At 45.6% G+C, this 24,868-nt stretch overlaps 1 protein-coding gene across 2 annotated transcripts in view; it reads left to right on the top strand.

Moving 5' to 3' along the window:
* HEG1 (heart development protein with EGF like domains 1) overlaps positions 1 to 24,868 on the top strand; it is an 85,576-nt gene that overhangs the window by 47,551 nt on the left and 13,157 nt on the right. The window contains exons 7-14 of one of the 2 annotated variants that reach the window (XM_070509014.1): positions 210 to 326; positions 952 to 1,071; positions 5,228 to 5,331; positions 8,062 to 8,120; positions 8,364 to 8,524; positions 12,493 to 12,627; positions 17,555 to 17,597; positions 17,730 to 17,767. In XM_070509014.1, the coding sequence (XP_070365115.1) occupies positions 210 to 326; positions 952 to 1,071; positions 5,228 to 5,331; positions 8,062 to 8,120; positions 8,364 to 8,524; positions 12,493 to 12,627; positions 17,555 to 17,597; positions 17,730 to 17,767 (777 nt within the window). The remainder of the gene's footprint in view (positions 1 to 209; positions 327 to 951; positions 1,072 to 5,227; positions 5,332 to 8,061; positions 8,121 to 8,363; positions 8,525 to 12,492; positions 12,628 to 17,554; positions 17,598 to 17,729; positions 17,768 to 24,868) is intronic. The other variant, XM_070509013.1, reaches the window with a different exon arrangement.

The following is a 24,868-nucleotide window of genomic DNA, read 5'->3' as shown; positions in this document are numbered from 1 at the left end:
GTGTACCCATGCTAGTGCCGGTATCCAGTCCCGCCACATCTCTTCTGCCCTCTTGGGAACCCGTTCTATTTTAGTAGTGAGGCCTTTCAGAGCAAGTAAACAGAAATAAGCAAGAATCAAATATTAGCTGGGAGAATTAAATATTTACCTGGAGCTGCCTTTCCATCTCCTGTGTGATTAACTGCTTTATTCCTGGAATGTGTTTTTAGCTAACAGCTGTGCCACTAACCCTTGTCTTCATGACGGGAAGTGCGTTGTGGACCCCGCCAGCCGAGGGTATCAATGCCTGTGCTCACCTTCCTGGCAAGGAGATGACTGCAGTGTAGGTAAGAGAAGAGCAGTCCCCAGTGGTTTATACTACAATGTCACATTGAGATAGGCAGTAAACTCCTTTTTCCTCCAAAATGTAAGGGAGTAAGATTTTTAAATTAATACCTTGCTTGTATGTTGTCTGCAGAATAATATCAGGCAATAACATTGACAGGCCTCCATGATCTGGCTCCATTCCGTGGGCTCCCTACCCTCCTGCCACACTGGACCATCCGCAGCTCCCGGAACAGCCCTGCAGTTTCCTGCTCCTGGCCTTCGCTGTGCTGGTGCCTCAGCCTAGAATCCCCCCACCCACCCCCTCACCCACCCATGTCTGCTTATTAAAGTCCTTCTAGTCTTAGTCCAGATGTGATTTGAAACAGTCCTAATTCTCCTTCCTTCAAAATCTGCTACTTTCTCTGTACTTCCAAATCCTGCCTTGTATTTATAGTTAGATGTATACGTGGCTGCCTCCACCCTCAGTAGACTGCAGCCCTTTGAGGATGCGGGTCCTGTCCTACTCAGCTCTGGGGCCCCACCACACCTGGTGCCTTTTGGCCCTTAGTAAGCACTTACTGTAATGGATTATGGTTTTGCTGTCTGCTACAGATTCAATATGGCCTCGTTTTCTTGCCTCTGCAGATGTGAATGAATGTCTCTTGAACCCCTGCCCACCCCTGGCCACGTGCAACAATACTCAGGGATCCTTCACCTGCAAATGCCCAGTTGGGTACCAGTTGGAAAAAGAAATATGCAATTTGGGTAAGAGACTTAGTCTATCTTGGAATGTTTTCTGCACCGCAGTATATTTTGCAAAATAACGTTTATTGTTTTTCTCCCTAATCAAAATCAATATTTGTCCACGTTATAAACTTAAGGAATATAGAAAGAAGTGAAAGATGCTACCTATTATTCCACCACTCAGAGATTTAGCACCTTATTTGCAATCTTTTTTAGTGTGCATTATATTTTTACATAGTGGAAATCACGGTATTTGTATGAACTTTATATCTTCAACATTTCCCATGTTATTAAAAATGTTGTATAGATATCTTAATGACTGCATAAATATGCCATCATTTGTGCTTAACATTATTTGCTTAACCATTCCACCCTGCAGTTAGGAAAAAAAATATACCAAGAGGGTATTCTAACCACATCATAAAAAAAAATAAAACATTTTAGGGAGAGAAAAAAGGAGAATAAAACCCTGATTACCCTACCACATTCACACATTCTTTTCATGTTTAAAAATGATCTTCTTGTTCTTCTCCACAGACAAATATGTTTTTACAAAGCTGCTGCTGTAATTGGACTACACAATTTGTAATATTTTGTTCCCTAATTTGACAGATTCGTGAAGCTGGTTGATTTTAGATATAGTCTCCGTTTTACAGATTAAAAAGCAAACAAACAACCCAAATGAAAACTAAGGCCCTGGCAAGGTGCTAAGTGGGCAGGCTTACACAACTGCTTGATGAGAGGCCACAGTTCCCCCTTCACACAGTAACGTGTTAATCGTCAGGGCTTTCTTGCACACAGGGTATAACCCTGTGTTAGCGTGCCAAGTTCAGTACACAGCTTGTTGAAGAAATTATAAGTGAAGAGCATATTGTTATCTAAGCTGGATAAGGAAACTGGTAGGTAAAGTGACTCATCTTTGAATCATCTTAAATCACCCAGTGTGATGCTTCAAACACAAAAGTGCTCAGTAAATATTTTTTGATTGACCAAATGTCTGTGTCTTTTAAAAGTGTTATTTACATGAATTTCTACTGCCCATAGGCTAAGTGGAATCATCAGACCTTTTGAGAAGATTGGTACCCTACTTTTAAATGATAGAATTTTGAAAATTATTTAGAATATAAGGATCATGTCAAAGGATTACTTAAAGAAAGAAAAGTCTAGGAATATAGATATCAGTGAAATAAGAATAAGAATTCCTCTTATTCTAATAGTTTATTTGCTTTGGGGAAACTGTCCCTTTTAGGTACCCTGTAAGAGATAAGCCAGGGGTTTTCAGTTTAAGAATGGGGAAGATGGAAATGATTTTGTTTTGAAACAGTGTGAAAAGTACACTTGCCCAAGAACTCAGATGCCTGGCTTCCAGCTTCAGGGCCACCAACTATGGCACGTGACTCTTGAGCCTCAGTTTCCTCATCTGTGAAATCAGAGCTCTGCTTCCCACTCAGGGCTTTTGTGAAGATCACATTAAATAATGTATTTGATGACAGGTGTTGGCAATGATGTAGAGAAAAAGGAACCCTCGTGCATGGTGGGTGGGAATGTAAATTATGGAAAACAGTGTGGAGGTTACTCAAAAAATTAAGACTAGACCTACTACATGATCCAGCAATTCCACTTCTGGGTGTTTATCTGAAGGAAACGAAAACACTAATTCAAAATGATATGGGCACCCTTGTGCTCACTGCAGCATTATTTACAATAGCCAAGAGATGGAAACAACCTAAGTGTCTGTTGATGGATGAATGGATAACGAAAATGTGGTGTATATATATGCAATGGAATACTACTCAGCCATAAAAACGAATGAAATCTTGTCATTTGCAACAACATGGATGGATCTACAGGGTATTATGCTAAGTGAAATAAGTCAGAGAAAGACAAATACCGTATGCCTTCACTTATGTGTAGAATCTGAGAAACAAAATGAATGATCAGACAAAACAAAACAGAAACAGGCTCACAGATACAGGAAACAAACTGGTGGTCACCAGAGGGGAGAGGGTGTGGGGAGATGGGTGAAATAGGTGAACAGGATTAAGAGGTACAAACTTCTAGTTATACAATAAATAAGTCAAGAGGATGTAATGTGCAGCATAGGGAGCATAGTCAATAATATTATAATAACTTTGTATGGTGACAGATGGTAACTAGACTTATTGTAGTGATCATTTCATAATGTACGTAAATACCAAGTCACTATGATGTACCCCTGAAACTAACAGGATATCGTATGTCAATTAAACTGCAATAAAATAATAATAATAATAATAATAATATGTATTTGAGCAAGCTTTGAAAATGGTAGAGTTCTCCAGATGAGAAGTATCATTTAACGTTAGTCTTCAACCTCCTGGACCAGAATTGAAACCAACTAAAATAGTAAACGACTTTGAATATGAACTAATGATTATGACTCTTTAAAAAAAAGTCATTTAGATAACTTATGTAAATCAGCAGTTACATTTGAAGTGAAAAATTGCCTTAAAGCCAGATGATGTAAGTACAGGCATGAAGATGTAACTGTGCCTGGGGAGACTGCTGGGGCCCAGAGGACACTGTGTGATGCAGTCTTCATAGTCACACTGAAAGCAGAGGCCACATTTACTGTCATGATTCAGAAGAGATCCGTATACTTAACATTTACCATATGTATATTTCTATACAGAGAGTCTGGGTGTCAACCTAGACTTGTGAGATGAAGATGAAGGAGTCGGGTGAAGGTTCTAGAAGCCTGTGTGTGGAGTGTCCCACAGGCACCGCGGATCAGGAGGAGAGTGCTTCTATTGTGTTAACAATCATCTTTCCCTTTCAAGTCATTTAGCTTCATTGTTCATAAACATCAGAGGAACATGCAAATTAGCACAAACTGAAATGCTTTCATTTGGCCAAGAATGTTTTCAAAGAGCTCCCTGCTGCTCAGAAAGAGTCCTAAGCAGCTGGCTTCACTGAACTGTAGAACAAGCAAAAAGATGTTAAATAAGGATTAAGGGCTTTAGACAGTAAGTATAAGATGTTAAATGTTTTCCCTGGCTCATCTGTGGGCCTTTTTCTTAATTCAGCAGGCAAGCTTTCCGTGAAAGAGCAGCTTCATGGATTTCTGTGTTTTGGGTTATTTTTTTTTTTTTCCTGTCCAGAGGGAAAGATAAGAATTTAATATAAAGGAAGATAAGAGCCAGATATGAAGCAGGCCGTACTAATTTTTGGTTGCCTGCCCATTTGTAAGTTCCATTCCCCTCAGGACCAGTCAGCACAAATTGATGTTAACTAGAATTTGATTTTATGTGTGAAATGGGACTGCTTTCTTTCATGTCTGGACCCAACGAGATCTTAAATATGCGTTGTTTTCATTATGTGGCTTATACTCATTGGAGTCTAGCAGCCCCCTGGAGCAGGGTCCCACTACACATGTTTGGCAGCTTTCTCTGTAGCCCCATGGTTGTCCTAAGAATATCAGATTCCTCAAGGGGCTGCGGGTGTTTGGAGGGAAGGAGAACTTGGAAGATGGGCACACATGACCTTATATGTTAATTTTGGCCCTTGGGAGCTGGATAATCTTGGGAAGTTACCTGATTTCTGGAAGCCTCTTTTGTCAATGATAAAATGGGCATTTCCTCTGAGCAAGAGAACGAGGGGTTGGTGGGGGTGACTCTGATGAGAAGAGGAAAACTAAGCATGCCCTCGAAACTGAGCACTTAGCTTGATACAAGAGCTAGAGACCAAGAGCTTTCCTCTAAAGCTTTATAGGGACCAACGAGCATTTTTTGGCTCCACATCTCCCTCCTCTCCTCATAGGATTATGTTCTTTAGGCCAGCTCTTTTTTCTTCTTTGTCACAGCTTTAGTGAGCATCTATTATGTGGGAGGCCATTAGAGAGATGTCAAGAAGGCTCCTTCTCTCAGCAGTCCTCGCACATACACAAAAGGCTCCTGGGAACCTCTCGCCCAGAGATTTACTCTGTCTGAGGCTTCAGCTCAACTCAGTAGGTGCTCACTTTACTAGAGAGGAGCCCAGAAGAGGGAGAGGTGGTCTCCACCATCAAGGAGAAAGAAACACACGGAGATTGTCCTGTAAGGTGGAATGAAGCTGGATGCCCCAGAGATTTACAAACATAGCCTGGCCTTGCGTAGGTTGACCTGTTGTGTGGTCTAACAGGTTATGTTCTCATTTTCAGTTAGAACCTTCGTGACAGATTTTAAATTAAAGAAAACGTTTCTTAATACCACAGTGGAAAAGTATTCAGACCTACGTGAAGCTGAAAAGGAGATCACCAGAACAGTAAGTTTCCTGAAAAGCATCTTCCTTCTGGTCCTTTGTTTTTCTAGAACAGATTTTATTCAGAATTGGAAGCCTCTTGGGGATCAGCTGTGTCTCCTGGGCTGTTCCTTTCTTTTATATTTGGAATGTAAACTTCATGATGTAGTAAAACGCCTCTTGGAAATAGAAGGAAGGTGTTGAGAACTAGCGGTGCCCAATGGAAGCGTTTCTTTGAATGTGTCTTCACGTGCCTCCTTCGTCAGTGCCTTGGCGTTTCTTTTCCATGTGCTGACTCATAGTCAAGACATTGGGATGACACGTACCAACAAGAGCTGTTGGTGACGAGGAAAGACCCACAAAACCCTACTGTCCCATCTGCTGTTGACATGCTGTGTCACTTTCTCCCTGTGATTCAGAACTTGGGCAGAATGATGCCCTTTTTTCTCAAGAGAATGCCAAAGCCGTAACAGTCCGTCCCGTCACCCAGGGTTGAGAATCCACTGCATAGGTTATCGAGGGGCCTTGGATTCTTCCTTCCCTTTTTGCTTACTTTTTGTCAGGAAAAAAAAAAAAAGAAAGAAAAAGAAAAATGGAGAGGAAGGAAGAAGACATGATAATGAAGCTCAGATAGTAAATTTTGCATCCCAGCTCCTACCTGCGTCTAAGATTTGGTGTTCAGAAAATTGAAATTTGCCCTTAAAATAAATTTTAGAGATTAACTGATTTCTGACTTCAATCTTTTGTTGTTTATGGGTAAGAGTTAGTGTACTAGCCCAAGCCTATAGGATTTTATAGGACTATGGGTTTTATTTGTGTAAAATTTAGATTCCCCTTCCTTTTGTCTATCTACTAAGCATCTAATCTGTGATAGGCACTTTACCAGATGCCTCACTCCTGTTAGAGGTATTGCCAACACCTTTACAGAGGAAAAACTGGGAGGCTCTGGAAGTTAATGACATTACCTGAGTGCACACAGAGCAGGTGCAAATTTAGGGAACACTCCACTAAGCCCATGCTCACTTCTGACACCACCTGCAAATTTGGGGATCCCCAAGACCACCGTCAGTTTTGATAATTCACTAGGAGGGCTCACAGATACCACTGAAAGCTGTTATACTCATGGTTGTCATTTATTACACTAAAAAGATCCAGGTTGCAATCAGCCAAGAGAAGAGATGCATGGGGCAGAGTCCAGGAGATTTCCAAATTCTGTGCTTCCAACTGTCCTCTCCCCATGGAGTCATGGGCAGTGTTAACTCCTCTTGGCAACGATGCGTACAGTATTCATGGAGTATTGCTAACCAGGGAAGCTCACCCGAGCCTTGGTGTCTAGAGCCAACATGCAGACAAAGTCAACTGCCCACATGGCTGAGCTTAGTCTCCGGCCCCTCTGGAGGTCAAGCTGATATCTTGTAACCCAAATTCCCTGGCCATAAATCACTTTGTTAGACTACCTGGAGTGGCCCAGTGCCTCCAGGTAAACAAAGACAGGACATTCCCAAGGCTTAGAGTTTACCTCCCAGGAGCTGAGGGCCAGGCCTCTCTTTGGGCAAGGTTAAGTTCTTTATTGTACGGCAGGGGTTTACATTTCCTAACCCTATACCTGGTATCCTTGTCACTCCATCACAGCTGCCTGGTGGTTGTGCTGTAGGTCAACATTTCCTTCCAAAATAGTATAGGGGCTTAGAACCCATGCAGAGGTGCACTCCTTCCCATTATGCAGTGCTCAGTGACTTTTCTGACTTGTTACTTTTTACCCAGTATCAGCATATAATTTATTAGTGATGTGGCATCCCTACCCCCAAGAAATAATGACGATTGAGGCAGTGACTGGAGAAACCACTCAAGTGACCTTTCCCAACGCGCCATCCTGTTCTTAAATGTGCCATTTCTGTTTTTACCTGGGGAAAAAGTTTAAGTAAGAATAATAATAAATCATGGCCTATCAGAATGTAAAGGAATGTCATACAAAGCCAAAGGGTTTGATAGCATCCCGTGTCTGAATCCATCTTGTGAAGGGTGAGATGTGTCTGACACACTGGCTTTGAAGACAGGTGAGTCTGCATTGATCAAGGTATCAAGACCCTCTGCTGCTTGAAAGGAATCCCCAGCCCCTACCGTGGGGGGAGTGGGGAACGGTCCTTCAGGCCCTAGAGGGGTTTTCTGCTCTTTTCGAGGGCACAAGGCAAACACAGGGAGAGTCGCTCTTAATTTGCTCTCAACAAAAGGGCTCTTGACCCATATAATGTAATTTCCCATGGAGAGCCTTTGTCAGGAGTACCTATCTTTGAGTTAGGTCAACTCATTGTAGATGATGAGAGGTCTGTGTAGGGCCTGCCAGATCCAGGGTAGCCGACAGGAACCTAGCCTTTTCAGTGAGGCCGTTCGCTATGCGAAGTCCAAATAAACAGTTGCCTCTGACTTTTTTGAAACCGTGGGTCTTAGAAGAGATCTGCTCCTTTGAAGATGTTTTTGCATCCAAGGGTGCTGTTCTGAACATCATTTCCTGCCAAGATTTTCGCCACTGATTTACTGTGTGCCTCTCTCCCTTTGTACTCATGGAACAACAGAGTAAGAGCAGAAAGGCATTTAAGAAAGGAACAAAAAAAGGACACCACTCCCATGTAAAGCCGCCTGCTGGTAACTTGATGGCTGGAAAATGCCTATTTTATCCTTAAAAAAGGAAATTGGTTCTAGGTCCAAGGCTTTTGTTTAACTCCCAGTTAACGACAAACCTGTTCTTCCTTTCAGTTAAATCTGTGTTTCTCCACATTACCTGGTTATACCCGATCCACAGTTCACGCTTCTAGGTAAGGGACGGAATCACGTTTGTTTGTGAACCAGTCTCTAGAAGGGGGAGGACATTCCAGCACGGCTGATAGCAGCAAAACTGGGCCCTGTTCTGATGGAACCCTGGGGTGATCCAGGCCAAGGTCACTGGACCTTCACGCTCTCCCATGCCCTCACTGGACAATGGAGACACTCATTTCCTAAAGACTCTGGGGCCTACCGGTCATTTTAGGACAATTACAATGTACACACTTTGCCCATAGGGAGTCCAGCGCGGTGGCCATGTCACTACAAACCACCTTCTCCCTGGCCTCCAACGTGACGCTGTTCGACCTGGCTGACAGGATGCAGAAGTGTGTCAACTCCTGCAGGTCCTCCGTGGAGGTCTGTCAACTCTTGGGATCTCAGAAGAGGCTCTTTAGAGGTAAGACAGAGGCCCTCTAGGAGGACCACCCCCCCCCCCATACAGTTAGGCACAGACCTGGGGTAGAAATGTAAGGCATTCGGGGCTCAGGCCCAAGAACTCATCACAGGCAAGCCTATTTCTGAAAGGGATGTTAAGCAAAAGGCCTTCATGTGTATTCATGCGTTGTGCACATGTGTGCACACACACACACAGTCCTGTGCACACAGCCTTGAAGTCACCTGGTCCTTGGCATGCTCCCTCTTCTGTGTCTGCTCTGCAGCACTGGTTCAGGAAGGGGTGTGGGAGCTGACGTAAAGAAGCAGAAGTCACTCTTCTTTCCCTTGAAAACTTGCTTCTCTCTCTGGGGAGACAGAAATTCACACACAGAATGTCCATGCCTGTCCATGACCCCAGACCTTCCTCGTGATATACCATTAAGTAAAAATAAGCATGTGCGGTGTGACCCGTCTTTTTGTTTGTTTGCAAATTATAAATGCACAGAAACAAGACTGGATGAATGGGGCCCAGACTGCTCACCGTGCTGTTCATGATCATTTCCCTTTTCTTGTCCTTGCTTTATCTGTGCTGTCGAAAGCTTCTACAGTGCATCTAGTGTGAAGCAGTTGAAGAAAGAGATTAGAGACAACAAGTTGGGAAGGCAAATTTGGGTCTTGGAGGGGAGGTTTCGCTCCTGGGATGGGAAAACTGCTGGAGTCAAAAGTGCTTCCTTGCCAAGGAGGCTTTTCCCTGCTGCCGTCTCATCAGTGATCAGAAGGGGCTCCGGGTAGCTCCTTTTACTGCACAGCTAGGACTGGTGAAGGCTGTCAGGCTGTGTGAGCCTCCCCATCTGGCGTCCAGATGCTGCACAAGAGATGTTGGTAGCAGGCTTGGTACTCTATCTGCTGGTAGATGCAGGACATTGCGGTAGCTCAGTGCTTTGTGAATGCTGGTCCCCAGAGCTCTCCTCATGGGCCAGACATCACAGAGCCTGGGAGCCCAGAGTTAACCTTTCACTCTGGGATAAATGCGGCAGCTTTGGCCCATTTCAGGGTTTTTTAAAAAGAAAAAAAAAAGGCGCTAAACTTTCTGGAGTTGAGATTGCTGTCATTCAGCATCGTTGGAGAATTAGCTAAAGAGTTCATGGCCTGGTATATGATGCTCTAGACTGGGAAGCCAGAGCTCCTTGGTTTTACTTTGTTTCTCTTGCCAGCAATTCAAGGGTCCCAATTTTTCCACCCCAGCAAGTAGGAAGGGGGCCTTTCAATTCACTAAACACTTACGGAGTACATCCTGTGTGGGCAGCATCATGCCAGGCTGCTTTTTTGTCCCCAGTACATGCATTTCATGCCTTGCAAATCCAGTGCCCAGACATCTGGATTTAGAAGAGCCTGCCCGTAGCTCAGAGCCCTGTGCACACTCTGAGCCCCGTCCTTCCCGCTGCTCAGATGCGGCTTTTGGGAAAGCTCCCATCTTCCTTGCTGAGGTCTCATTCTTTTTTTTTTTAAGACTTTATTTTTTTTTTTATAGCAGTGTTAGGTTCACAGTAAAATTGAGAGGAAGGTGCAGAGATTTCCCATGTACCCCTGTCCCCGCACCTGCTGGTCCCCATTCTTGACCTCTCCTTTCAGAGCACGTGAGAGCAAAGCTGGCCGTGCATCGTGGTGCAAACAGGCTCACTGCTCTGCTTTTCCTCCCAGGCTTCTCCAGATTTTGCCAACACACGCAGCTCTGTCTCTCGCTCATGTTTCTGAACGCTAGAGAGGTGGGCCTGCCGGGCAGGAGCTGTCAGCTTCTGACACCTGGGTGTTTCCAACATGTGGGCAGCGCTGGGCGCTGACATTGGAAAGGCGGGTTTTCCCCTTCGATTCACAAAGTATCCACTTCCTCGCCTTGCGGAGAACTGCAGCTCGAGTGTCTCTAGAGGTTTAGAGTCTTTGGAAATCCCCCAGGGAGTGTCTCGGCCTTAGATTGACATAAATTCTCATTGTCTGTTCGGCGGATGTTATGCCCAGGAAAGACCATGGGAATTATGGATGTAGAAAACTCACATCGCCAGGCTTAAAATGAAAATGGGATTATACGTGGTTCCATTTGATGGATTTATGACAGAATGTTCTTTGAGAATTTTTAGGACTGATCCCTGTGTTGGAGAGGCAGGGCCGGCTTTTCTTGCTTCTGCGTGAACCTGCTTCTGTGCAGGGAAGGGTGGCTTCAGCAGGGCAACGCTGGATTAATGGGCAGGATGGGGGGAAAACACGACATTGGCCTTCCAGAAAATATCTAATCAGCCCAGGCAACTCAGGCTGGCTGCTGGACAAGGCTAGTGCTGGCCTGGGCAGCCTTCTGCCCTGGAGTGATTTCTTTACATGAAGGCTTGAGGACTGGCGAAGCCTTCAGAAAGTTCAGACAAGGGATTGTGGAAGTTTAGAACCTCTCTGGTGCCAGCTCCGCACTGTTTGCCTGGTGAGATTTTCCATTTTTTATTTTTCTCCCTTAAATACAAACTTTTCACAATAAACAAAGGAAATTCTATCACACACACAAACAGACGTCTGATTTAACACGCCAGCCTCCACTGATAAAGACAGGAAATTCAGCGTTGAGAACTAAAGCTGTGTCCTAAACTTACCTCCCTGGGACCAGGCCGTCCACTGGGTCTCAGTTCTCAGGGCTCAGAAAAGGAGACAGACGTTGGGACCCCTGTGTTGGTGTCCGCACAGGTCACCGGAACCTGCCTGGGCGGGGCGGTCTTGCCATGTTCAGAGCTGGTACCTGGTTTCTGGAACCAGGAAGATTCCAGAATCTTCTGGAAGATTGATGTCTTCCTTAAGGTGGGCAAGGAGATCATGCCTCACAACACAATATTTACACACTGCCCTTATGCGTCTTTCCCTATCTGAACTCGCTCCTGCCTACCAACAACAGTGTATATCCGGCTTGCCTTGCCTGTAGGTGGCTGTGAGAAAGTTACTGTTCACCATCCAGTTGGTTTCATTTTTTTTTTCCTACTGCCTGTGTACCCCATTTACATGTGTCTTTTTTGTCGGGCCTGTCTTAGATGGTAAAATGCACCCTCATTGTGTCCACTGTATACAACCTCAGAGGGGACCACATCTCCAACAATGAATGCTTTTTCATAATAAAGGAGATGGTTCTTTGTCATTCGTGAAATGAACATGGCCCACGTGTCCAGGGCTGGGCAAAGCCAGGTGGATGTACAGGTAAGAAGCAAGGCCCTGAAGTAAAGGAGGTAACTGGGCTGAAAGATGCCTTCCTCCTCTGCCTGCCTGTCTCCCTTGGTAGTGGCCTGGGGACTGACTGATGGTCCCACCGCCCCTTCAGCACGTGTGTATCAAGCATTGCGTGTGGCCCAGTCTCTGTGCACCACGCTGGAGACGCAGAGATGAATCAGGCCTGTCAGCACAGTGGGGAGACGGGTGACATAAATACACGGCAGTCCCAGGGAAGCCGGTTATCTTCCACACCTCTCCTTCAAATAAGCCTGTTAGGCAGCAAGCCGCCCTGCCCCAAGAGTGTGCCGTGACCCTTTAGGCTGCACAGACCCAGAGCTGAGAAGCACTTCAGCTTGAGTCTCTCTGCTTCCTGAGAAGACGGGGCGTCACGCTTTGTGGGTTTGTGCAGACTCTCCCACTGCGGTGCCTTCTCATGAGGGTGCAGGAGACGCCACAAGCGTCCGGCGTCGTCTTTGCATGGACGCTGGAGTTGGGCTCAGCACTCTCTTTCTTCTCAGTCCGGTTTCTGCATCCCCGTGGCACGCCGTGTGAACTTCCGGTCAGTTGCCCTGGGCTGACCCGGGCAGGAGTGGCAGAAGGCAGTGCTGCATGCACCTCTGAAAGGAGCGTTGCCCCAGGCAGACCTTTTTGAAAACCGCTCTCAGAGCCTCTTGAAATAGAAAGTCCATACATCTTAAGGTTTGAAGCGGAGGACGTTTTGTTTTGTTTCACTGTCTTGTTTTTCCACTTCAGCGGGCAGCTTGTGTAAGCGGAAGACTCCGGAATGTGACAAAGAGACCTCCATCTGCACTGATTTGGACGGCGTGGCGCTGTGTCAGTGCAAGTCGGGGTACTTTCAGTTCAACAAGATGGATCACTCCTGCCGAGGTACTGGCAGGGTCCCCAGGGTTTCTGTGGTCCGTGCTAGACCAGGGAAGATGCTTTCCTCTGCCCAGGCTCTCTCTCTGCTCTGGGTGTGACTGTTCTAAACTGGGGGCAACTGGTTCTTGTTATTTTGCTCACAGCCGGATTGAATACGTTATCTCCTTGGAATAATAGCGTTATCTCTGACTGGTGCATGCGGGTCTGGCCAATCAGATGCAAAGGAAAAGAAAAGAGAATGGAATGCCTGTGGCAGCAACGCCTTTTCTTTCTTTTCCACTTAAAGGAAGTTAGAAAAATCACTGTTTTAATTCCCAAAGCTTTATTCTATTGTCTGCTAATCTTTTAAAATGGAAATACAAGCATGGAGTCAGGCCCATACCTTTCAGTGGTGGTAGACAGGGTGCCAAGGAGGCTCAGGAGACCCGAGTCAGAGCCCAACTCTGCCCCACCTGTCATCTTGTGCAAGCTTTGTGAGACCTCAGTTTCCTCTTCTCTGAAATGGGTACAGTGATACTTTAGTGGATATTCTGAGAATTAAAGAAGACAGTGTACATGGAGGTACTTTGTAAACCATCAGTATTTGCTCTTGTATTTTACCCAGGCTGTTGTTGAATTCATGAGTTCCAGTTTTAAAGGTTTCTTGAAGGATTTAAGGGCAGAAACCTAATTCTACTAACCTTTTAGGTGAGGCTTAAATTCAGTAACTCTGAAATAAAGGCTGCTCAGTGGAGTGGAGTGCAAGAATGCTGCTTTAAAATAACATTAATTCAAGTCCAGAGCACTGTGTGCCCTGACTTATAAAAGGCTGCCAGGATTTGCGATCACCAGAAAAACTGGCAGCATAAAGGCTGTAATGTAGCTCTAAGCGTTGCTTCACGTCAGAACGTGTGCAGCACAGTTTTCCTGCTCAGTCAACACCTGCTGGTAACAGATGTACTGGAATCTGAGTAAAGATCGCATACCGGGGCAAGGTGACATGCCACTCATTCTGTCAGGACTTCCCGAGAGAGGATAAAAATACATTTCAGGGCAATGCGCTCCTCCTGAGCTTCAGACCCTCTGACTTAGGTGTGTGCACAGAGGGCTTTGAAGTGTGCACCCTCAGCCCTGCGCGCAGGCCCTGTGAGGGGTTTGGAGGAGGAGGGGCAACTCTGTGTTGGGCAGCGGTCCTGATGCATGACAGCTTCATGGCGTTTCTCACTTCCATGTCAGGCTGCCACTTTGATGCAAAAGGCGATGCTTCCTAATTCCATCTTATCTGGTTGAATACAGAGTCTTCCTTGCCCTTCTTAGAAACTGGGGCATTGAGCCCTGCTTCGTGTGGGAAATTGACCTCTGCTAAAATCCATGTGGGCTGGGGTGCTGTGCAGCCGGGGGGAAGAAAGGCAAAATGGGCAGAAGTGCAGGCGTGTAGGAGCAGTGGCCCCTGCATGCTGTGCCTCTGGGGTTTCTCTCGGCCTTGGGAATGGCCTGCCACCTTTGCTTTTGGTTTGCCCGAGCTGCTTGCCTCCATTCCAAGTCAGCGATTTCATAATTGCGTCACTTACAGACTAGCAGTAGCAAGAGCAGACCTGCCAAAAATTTTCCAAATGCAATGGCACAGACACCAACAACCTTATGTTTATCAGGTAATGAACCAAGAAGCAGCATAAGGAAACCTTGGTTAGCTTTTGGGCTTGTTGCCGAGGCCCTGAAAAGCCTCCTTTCTGTACTCTCTTTGTGGATTAGATTTTCATCGGTGACCATCAGGCTTCTGATGAATGGATTTGGGAGCTCCTTGGGCCACAGCCTTATTGGCTGGGTTCTGATGGGTTAGCAGTGACATCTTCTGGCCATTGTGCTGGAGCACAGGAGCATTTAAAAGAAGTCCCCTTTGGGACACCTCAAATCCAGGATCAGTCCTCTGTATAAATGGAGGATAGAGGTGTGTGGGTGTGTGTTTTCTAAACCTTTGCAATTCTATATTGTTCTCTGTTGCACACACACACACACACACGTACCCTTCTGAGTGTCTCACATGAAATGTCTTTACAATGTCTTTACCAGACTTTCAAAGCGTCGTATAAAATTCAAGAAGGTGTCCTTCTCATAGGTGTGTTAGCTTCCTTCCATCATGCAGGCATCATGATGAACTCCAACTGTCGTTGGCAGCTCTCTTTCACTAGACCACAGACGTCTTGAGAGCAGTACCTGTGTCTAGAATATGCTTAGCACATTGTGGGGTTCGACAAATGTCTGTTGAATGAACAAATGGATAATAGGGCAACAAATATGATAGGACATGATTGGCAGGTCTTGATTAATTTCCCACAAGGGAATGAAAGAGTCTTTAAGATTCCACCACTTGTTTTATTAAAAAGGCCAGAAGACTTGAATTTGTGTTCCGTGTCTGTAGGAGAAGCCCAGTTTGGGCGTATATGCTAGCTGTTGTCACATTGATTTCATCTTCAGTGCTCCCTGGGTGAGAGCCACTGTAGGGTGTGGCAATGAGGAGCTAGATCCTAAGGTGCCCTGGAGTGCCTTGTAATAAGGTTTCCTCTAAGAGCCCCTAGAACAGCACCAGGCTCACACTAGCACTCAATCTTTGATGAACAATGGAACGAGCCCATTTGAAATACAGAAATATCAGTACGCCAGGAGTTAGGCCACTTCCGAAGCTAAGTGAAAACAGCCCAACCCATCAGCTCACAGGCAGGATGACAGATGGACCTCACATCTGGCGAGATGACAGCCACAGGGTGGAAAGCCCCCACCCAGCAGATGAGGGTTGGGTGGGGAGATTTGATGTAAAAACATTTCCAGGAAGAAGTGTTCAGGATAGAACACACTGGTGCGACATCAGCCGGCCTCAGTGCCGAGATGCGTGGGGATGAGTCACTGGGGGTGCCAGCAGTCCCTGGGTAGCTGCCCTGCAGACAGAGCTGTGGGTCATCCGGGGGTGGCATCTCCCGCTCCCGCCACCTGGCCAGCCGTAGCATGAGGGCTGCCAGGGCACGGTGTGTCCCACGCCCGGGGAGGCAAGAATGCTCAGCTTGTTCCTTAGAGAAGGCCCTGTGTGGGTAAGGCCAGCAGAGCACTCAAAGGGCTCAACGATTTCAGAGAGGGGCCTGGTTCCTCCTTTCCTAAATGGGATATGATTATGCTCCACCTCATTGCAAAAAAGACTTGAAGCACCCAATGAAAATTCCTGTAACAGAAATGAGATTTAATTTAAAAGGTAAATCAGGTTGAAGGAGAAATAAAATGACTACTTTGTTTAGGCTGGAAGGAAAGTGAAAATACAGAGAGATGTACCATAAGGACCTGCGTGTTTGCTAAAGATAAGCCACTCGTTCAAGTTCTGAGCTTCCTGGACACTGAGGCAAGAGAGAAACATGATTTTGAAAATAGGTAGGGATCATAAATAAAGTAGAGTAGTTTAGAAACATCCCCATCTCTCTAGGCCCTGGGGCCTGAGAGAAGTTTCTCTGGGCCGTCCTCATCAAAAGGTTACAGAGTCGTAGTGGAGCAGTGTGGTCCATGACATCCGGCGATAAATACCGTAGGGACTTGCCCACGGCTGCTAATAGTAGCCCTTAGTATAAGAGAGTGTAGCTCAGGAAAAGTGATTCCATGGACCGAAACAGTGCAGCCCAGGTTCACAGCTCTAAGGATCTGCTGTGAGAGAATTAGGGATTATTTAGAACAACGTTTTCCAAACCGTTCTACAAAACTCTAATGATACGTCAGTGGTCTATGACAAAATAGATGCTGGAAACATTTAGCTGTCTAACATTAAAAAACAGAAGGAAGAAGGACAGTAAGCACATCTAGTAGTTAATGTTATTCTGCGTTAATGTGTAACAGAGGATGCAGGAAGTCTGAAAGCTCTGCCCACCCAGCCTGCAGGGCGCACACCCTGCTGAGCCATACGTGCTGCTGGTGTTCACATCTTGCCGTTAGGGTGTGTGCTGTCTGTTCAGGGCTTTCTGCTCTGTGCTGTGTAGCTTTTCTTACCTGTGATTTTTTATGCAGTGCATATCGTACATTAATCATGAATCAGATTTTTATCATTCCTTGCAGCAGTGACTTTGTCTATGAGGCCATTTTTTATTGTCTGCTTTCATCCGAGCATGCATTATGCTTATGGTGTTCTCCCAGCTTATTGTAGTGTTGAAAGTGTTCCCTGATCAAATAAATTCAGGAACTGCTGATCCAGGGGAATGGCAGGGCCATAGCCCTTCACGGAAGCAGCGGCCCATGAGCAGCACCATCAGAGTTCAAAGTTATGTTCTCGGGTGACGGGCCCTTTAGGGCTCATCTAGATATGTCCAGAATCTGCTGCACAGACTATAGGGTGAGCATTCTCTTATGAAAACTGAGGCACCCACTAGGACCATGGCCCACAAGATGTCGCAGCTCCCACTTCCTTGTGGAAGGGGGCTGATGGGGCCAACAGCAGGTTTGAGGTTTGACTTACGTTAAAAAAGGTGAAGCATTTGTCTGTGTGTTTGTGGAAGGATGTTACACAGGGGCCAAGGGAATTTCCAAAAAGAATTGCATTTGTTGCATAATAATTACGACTACAAACATTGATTTGATGGTTACTGTGTGCCAGGTTAGGTCATTTGCATGCCTTATTTTACTTAATCTCCTCTAAGAAACTATAAAGTAGGTATTATTATTATTATTATTGTTATTATTATTATTATCCTTTTTTTAATAGATGGGAAACTGAGAGCCACTAAGAAATTAAGAAAATATTTTTGATAAAATTGAGTTGAGCTGGCAACAGTATTTAGGCCAGGTTATAGATAATGCTAAAGCTATTTGTAGTCCTCTGGTTCTAGAATATTCTTGTGGATTTTAGGGTGGCTGGTGTTTAATAACCGTCAGTTTGGGTCAAGGGAGGTGAATAGACACATTCATGGATTTTCCTTTTCTCTTTCAGCATGTGAAGATGGATACAGGCTTGAAAATGAAACCTGTATGAGGTAGGTTCCATGTTCATTTATTCTGACGAATTTGTTACAAACCTTATTTAGAAGTTCCTTGGGTAAATTGCGTCAGTTATTTCTTTTGATATTTGAAACTAATTCTTGTTCTTTTTCTTTGTTGGCTTGCAGTTGCCCATTCGGCCTTGGTGGTCTCAACTGTGGAAACCGTAAGTGTGCAGAAGTCTCGAGTTCCGCGTGGGCGGGGGCCTGGCACAGCAGCTGGCGCTCAGGGTCTTCCCCTTTCCCTCAGTTCGAATCCGCCGTCTTCACAGCTCCTGGGCTGGGAGGTGTGGAGAAAGCAGAGTCCAGGGGCTTGAGGTCTGCAGGGGAGGTAAACACACTATGGGAGATAAACTCCACAGCCCTGACTGCAGAATGCTGATCTGATAAATCAGGCAGGAGGTGGGAGGCAAAGAGGGAGGGACCACACCCATGGCAAATAGAACCTTCTGAGTTCTTGGAGGGGATGGAACTGGAGGTTTTGGAAGACTGACTGGCAGGCATGAAGGGAGAAGGAATCCAGGCAGAGGGAACAACTTCAGCAAAGGTCTGGAGGCAGCCTGGGTCCCTGGTATTCCAGAGACAGTGCGTCAGTGTGTGTGGCTGAGGATAGAAAGAGAGGAATGCAGAGAGAAGGGGAATCGGTTGTCAGAATCTATGAGGACCAAACCATTGGGAGTTTTGATGGCCAGCCTGAGAGTTTAGACTCTGATCAGCGTCCATGTGGAACTAGCAAGCATCTTGGAGCAGGAAAGCAGAAAATCAGGTTTGGCCGCAGTGAGGAAGATGGACTGGCCAGAAGGGACCACGGGAGGTTAGAGACTCGCAGCAAAGTCCCAGCTGGGGCGCAGGGCTAGAGACAGACCCGGAGTCACCTGCTCCCAGCTGATGTGGACACACCCTGAACTACAGAGGGTAGGATGGTGGTGACGTGCACATGGAATCTAATCCTGTCCTTTGAGAAAACAGTTGTGTTCCATTGAAGACCACTTTCACTGACATTTTCTTATGTTGAATCCCAAGAAATTGAAATCACCCTCAAAATTATTGGAAGAAATTCTGGGATATAGGATGTACTGGGAATAATAACACTCCATACTTTATTTTAGGACAGCTTTGTCTCTCTTTCTACAGATGAACATGCCAACAGTTCCTATTCTCAGTTTACTAGACCAAAATTAGACAAGATTTTATTTGCCATGTGCAAAAGTCCCCAGTTTCTGTTCCCCAGTGGTACACCTTACATTCTATGTCCTCAGTGGTATTTTGTTTGCTCGTAAAGCTTCTCTATTAGCAAGTTTCATTATTGAACTTCCTTTAAGTGTAAATAATAAAATAACATAAAACAAATTCAATCCTGAGTACAAAACTGACATAAAGCTCTCAGTGTACTCAGCATGCAGCCACTCAGGCCAGAGTCTGGAGATCTGGAATTACGGATCCATCTAGGATCACTGTTGACTTTGGTCATCTGATTTGTCCTGACTGCAAAAAAGCAAGAGGTTACAGTAGAGAGCCTAAGAGAAAGACTAGGGAAACACTTCTAGAACCTAATATATTTATAGTCATACTGAATAGAGGGGAGGAACCCACATCATTAACATTTAGTAAAAAAAAATAGCAACCTTGGGGCCGGCCTGGTGGCATAATGGTTAAAGTCGTGCGCTCTACTTCGGCGGCCCAGGTTCACAGGTTTGGGTCCCAGGTGTGGACCTACACACCACTCATCAAGCCATGCTGTGGCAGCATCCCACACACAACATAGAAGAAGATTGGCACAGATGTTAGCTCAGCAACAATCTTCCTCAAGCAAAAAGAGGAGGATTGGCAATAGATGTTAGCTCAGGGCCAATCTTCCTCACCAAAAAAAAAAAAAAAAAAAGCATAACCGGAGGCCACTGAGTGGTGGAATAAACAACTGTATACTCTTTAGTAGTCCTTAAGGATGCCTGGTGCCATAAAGCCATTTAAGCACAGGTGTTTGTTATGATGGACCAGAGTCATAGATGAACACACCAAATGGTGTTCCCTGTTACTGTTACCCAGTTATATGACCCGGTTTTTACTCACAATGCTTCTCACACCAAATGTGTGGGATTTTTCCTCACACCAAGCAACTCTGACACTAACTATCCAGAGTTAGTGTCAGAACCCACAAGTTAAGGGCTCAGCCCCACAGGACGGCCCCTACTTCAGACACCAATCCCAAGTCCAGGCCTCCAGTACTTCTGACCAGCCAGCTATAAATCAGGGGTTCCCATGACGCCCTCCTCAGCTTCAATCATTTGCTAGAACAGCTCCCAGAACTCAGGAAGGCACTTTTACTTACTATTGTTGGTTTATTATAAAGGACGCATCTCAAGAACAGCCAAATGGAAGTGTTGCATAGGGCAAGGTACTGAGGGGATGCTCGGGGCTTCCATGCCCTTTTGGGCACACCATTGTCCCAGCACCTTTCTGTGTTCATCAACCCAGAATTTCTCTGAACTCCGTCATTTAGGGGTTTTTTGGAGGCTCCATCACGTGGTATTGACTGATTACATCATTGGCCATTGAGGTCCAGGGGTGGGGCTGAAAGTTCCAACCCTCTAATGACGTTTCGTTTCTCTGGCAACCAGCCCTCATCCTCCAAGAGTCGCTTCATTAGCATAAACTCAGGGACAATTTAAAGGGGCCCGTTATGAATAACAAAAGATGCTCCCCTCACCCCCATTGCTCAGAAATTCCAAAGGTTTTAGAAGCTCTTATGCCAGGAGCTGGGAACAAAGACCAGACAGATATTTCTTAATATATCACAATATCACAGGTACTCAGTTTAATAAGGTGATAAAGTCATCATACTTTACATTTTTTAAAAGTTAAAAAGTAGTTAAAATTCTTTTTAGGTGTCAGCGCTTAAAAGAGTAGGCTTCAGTTTTTTGGAGGTTTGGCTTCTATAAAACTGTCTGGGTAGCAGGATAGGTGCTCTCCTGAAAATCACTGTTTAGACAAGCCAGTTTCTCAGCTGGCTCAGGGTCATTGTACCTTTGTGTTCAGGAAGGTATCTGTGCTTTAAAGGGGCTGCCTGGGGTACAGAGATGCCTCTGCTCACCTTGTGGTGTGACTCACTCCTCGCTCGTAACCAGAACCGAACCATAGCGCACCGTTAAACCGCTCAGAGAACGGGGTTGCTGCACACAAACTGACCAAAGACAGCCTGGGTCTTTCCCATGTGCAAGAAGGAGGCTGAAGAGTCAGACAAAACATTGAAGATATTTGAGACGTGTTCACCAATGCCGGGATACTAGAACTAAACGGCACAGTCTTTTGGAAGGGAGAGTTTCAGGGCTGACAGTGTTACGGAGCAAGGGCTCGCCACCCAATGTGCCCAGAATCCAACACTGTGTCACACCGGCTTTTGAGGGAAGAAAGGCTTTATTGCAAGGTCGATCTGCACAGAGACAGGAGGTGTGAGCTCTGAGATCTGTCTCCCTGATCCAGGGCTTGGGGCAAAATTTATGGGATGAAGGGCAGGGCAGTCTGAAGTGTGGAGATAGATGACTGGCGGTGAGGAGAAGTGAGGTAATTGATGGTCTGTGCGAGCGTAGTCAAGCTTCATGGCTCTTTATAGGCGCGTGCTCACAAACCGTGATGTTATCATGATCTGAGGGTGGAGTTTTCAGCCCCTCAATGTCAAAAGGGTCACTTATTGGGCACTTGCGCAGGCCAGTTGATGGGTTGGTGATCTCAACCAGCCTGAAATGGACAAGGGGTCGTTTCTGAGTTCCAGAAAAACCTCTCTTAACTACTCTGTTGATAAGATGGGGTCAGTTGAACTGGTCTTAGAGGGCCTGTGGCTACAACAGTAGCGATTGCACCACAAGCCTGGGAACCTTATCTTAAGACATTCCAAGTATTAAAAACAGAGGCTTAACTAATATCATGGAGGATGGCTTCAGAGTAATTTGAGGGAGCTAGGAAGGTGCAGCAGAGCTGTACCACTTGTGCAAGAAACTTATCTGAATACAATCCCATCAGAAGGCAAGGAGAGAGTGAGTGAGACAGGCGAGGAGTGTGGAGGTCTGGTCGGCTCTGAGGTGAGCAGGGAGCAGGAGGCGAGAGATGCCATATGCAAAGTCCTCCTGGGGCCTCAGCCCTGACAGGCCTCTCACAGGTCGAGCCAGTGCCTCAGACTTACTTTGGTCAAGCATCCCTCTGAATAGGTTTTACCAGAAAGTGCTTCATATTTCTCAGTGAATGGAAGCGTGATCCACAGAGGGAAGATGGATACAGGGGAAACCCTATAAAAGTTGAAGAAAGGGGAGTGAGCTGCAGGGCATTGTTCTCAGTGGCATTTAGTGATTTTTCTTCAGAGATCATGAAATACTATATATGCCTGGATATACTCCCACATCCACCGGCTGTTCTGTGAGTTCCTGTGTCTCCACTTTGTGTTTGTGGAGTCCGGAAAGTAGCCAGGATTTCTCCGTGATCTTTTCCTCCCCATTTTTCCAAGTCACCATCATTATGTCCAGCAGAGGGCAGACTCCTGTCTGGATGGCTAGCTAGCTCCTCGCCACCTTTTGTTGGTGACTTGTTAACAACTCTGTGGCGGTGTGTGAATATCACTTGATGATTTTGACATCTGTGTCAGTTTTAGCGTTGCAAAGTGGTTCATAGTGGCTGATAATAGACACCCCCTGCCGCCTACCCCTTTCTCTGAGGTCTCAGACTGGCCGTGGGTATTGATGAAGAAATGGGAACACCTGAATCTCATCCCCATCTGTGGTAATAATGCCCAGTGAAGTCTGTGGCTTGTCACTCAGAGTTATGTGCCAAATAGCAGGGCCCTGACCACCCACTGCTGTCACTTCTGCTATTTCCACCAAGACAGTAAGTGCCTTCTTGGGGCTGCGGCTCAGGTTGGATGTTTTGTAGGCAAGAAATGCTTGTCTCTATGCAGACTTCTTGGGGCACACACTCTACCCACGCCCGATGAGACGGGAGCCCAGCTTTGTCCAGCTGAGCACATGGTCTTGAGATTTTTCCCTCACTCCTATAATCCTGGGAGCCATCCATCTCCACTGTGTTCTGAGTTTGGATATAACCTATGACCTGCCTTTCTAAAAGTTCCTGTTAGCTTTCTAGTTGTGCCCAGGTTTCACTCCTTACTCCTTACAGAGACTATCCTTCACACTGGAGAGAGCAGGACGAGCCCTTCTCTCAAGTCCTTTAGGCCCTGAGGTAGTGCTGGCCCAGCTGGACTTCCCTATGTACCTGGCAGGCCACCTACATCTGGCAGCTGAGATCTGTACCTGTCTTATCACTGCTCTCCTTTTCATTTCTTTCCATGTAAAATATGACTCTGTTTATACTGCAGACTCCAACAATTCTGTCTTCTTCTCCCACTTGTCCAATAGCCCCAGAATTCTCTTACAGATTTGATATCAGAGATGCCCCCGCCTCCCCCGCCCCCAGCCTTTCTTCAGGTGTACGTTCCTGGGCGTGAATGTCACATTGTAAGATCTCCCATGACATCTTGGTTTGCTTCACCTCTTTTCTCTTTTTATTTACTTTTTATTTTTTCAGTTTTCTTTCTTTCTTTTTTTTTTTTTGAAGAAGATTAGCCCTGAGCTAACATCTGCTACCAATCCTTCTCTTTTGGCTGAGGAAGACTGGCCCTGAGCTAACATCCGTGCCCATCTTCCTCTACTTTATATGTGGGATGCCCGCCACAGCATGGCCTGCCAATCAGTGCCATGTCCACACCCGGGATCTGAACTGGCGAACCCCAGGCCGCCAAAGTGGAACATGAAAACTTAACTGCCGTACCACCAGGCCGGCCCCTCTTTTCTCTTTTTACAGTAAATGCATTTTGTTTTTTCATAGCACAAAACAACCCATACCCGTTAATTTTCCTTTTGTTGACCCAAATTAATTATAAAATAGATATAGCTTAAGGGAAGAAGAAAACTAAACAGTCTCTTCACCCATTAAACATCACTGTTAATACCCTGGTATCCTTGTACCTATGTATCCTCGCTACCAAGTGTGATCCATGGACCAGCAGCATCACCTAAGAACTGTTTGCAAGTACAGAGTCTCAGGCCTCTCGACTCCGGACTTACTGAATCAGAATCTGAACTTTAACCAGACCCCTAGATTTGGTTAATATGCAGATTTGTATATGTATTAAAGTTTAGGAAGCGCTATACCAGAGGTGTGTGTGTGTGTATCTTTTCAATAGAAACTGGATCACACAGAAAATACTTTTTTGTAACCTGCTTTTAAACCTAGTGAACTGTGCAGTGTTTTCATTTACGTAATTTTATAATGTCACTTTTGATAGTTCTGTGGAGTTCTACCTTGCGGATATACCATAATTTACTTAACCATTCCCCTCTTATTACTTATTTAAAATCTTTTTTTATAGTCCCATCCTCTAAGTCATTTTTTCTGTTTTGTGGTTATTGTCACTTTGTGATTACAGAGCTCACATAATTTTCCTAGATTACCTTTTTCTGGCTGCAGACATTTTTTTCCATCCCTCTTTCTTGTTCACAACATGCCCTTTTCTAGGTCATCCTTTCCTTTCAAATATTCTGCATCTCTCCAGTGGAGCCTCCTTCCCCACTAGCCTCTCAGCCCGGCCAGCAAGGATGTAGAGCCACTTTTCCTCATGTGTGGCCCTCTTCCTCCTCTTCCAGTGAAACCAGAACATTCAACTTAAAGATCATCTGCATTGTCTCCCCACCCCAACCCCTAGTCCGGTGGCAGGTGTATAGTATCGTGTAATGCTATTAAACTTGTTGTTACATTGAGTTTAAAAAAATTCATACCAGTGGAGATGCTGTGTGTTGGCAGGAGTCACTCATAGCAAACATCCAGGAAGACAGCACTAAACTGCTTAGGAGGAAGAAGAGATAATTAACTATCCAGAAGTCAGTGGAAGTCTCATCCAGCTAAGAGCAAGCATCTCACTCAGTGTTGACGGGCCTCACTTCATGTTGGAAGGGAAAGGAAGCAGGGCTTGGGGAGAGGGGACTGTTGCTCTGTACCCCCTGTTAGGTATGTTCACAAACAGCCTGAAGACGTGAGGAAGGCAAATTTCGAAAGGTACAGAGAGGAAAAAAAGAATGCTGTGAAAAGAGATTCTAAAGGAAAGATGATGCAAGAGGAGTGGGAAGATTTAAAAGGCAAAATTCTGGGCCCGGCCTGGTGGCATAGCGATTAAGTTTGCAGGCTCCACTTCAGTGGCCTGGGGTTTGCAGGTTCAGATCCTGGGTGCG

The sequence above is a fragment of the Equus asinus genome, chromosome 5, assembly GCF_041296235.1.
Source record: "Equus asinus isolate D_3611 breed Donkey chromosome 5, EquAss-T2T_v2, whole genome shotgun sequence".
Classification (NCBI taxonomy): Eukaryota; Metazoa; Chordata; class Mammalia; order Perissodactyla; family Equidae; genus Equus; species Equus asinus.
The sequence above is the reverse complement of the archived record's forward strand: the minus strand, read 5'-3'. Positions and strand labels throughout refer to the sequence as shown.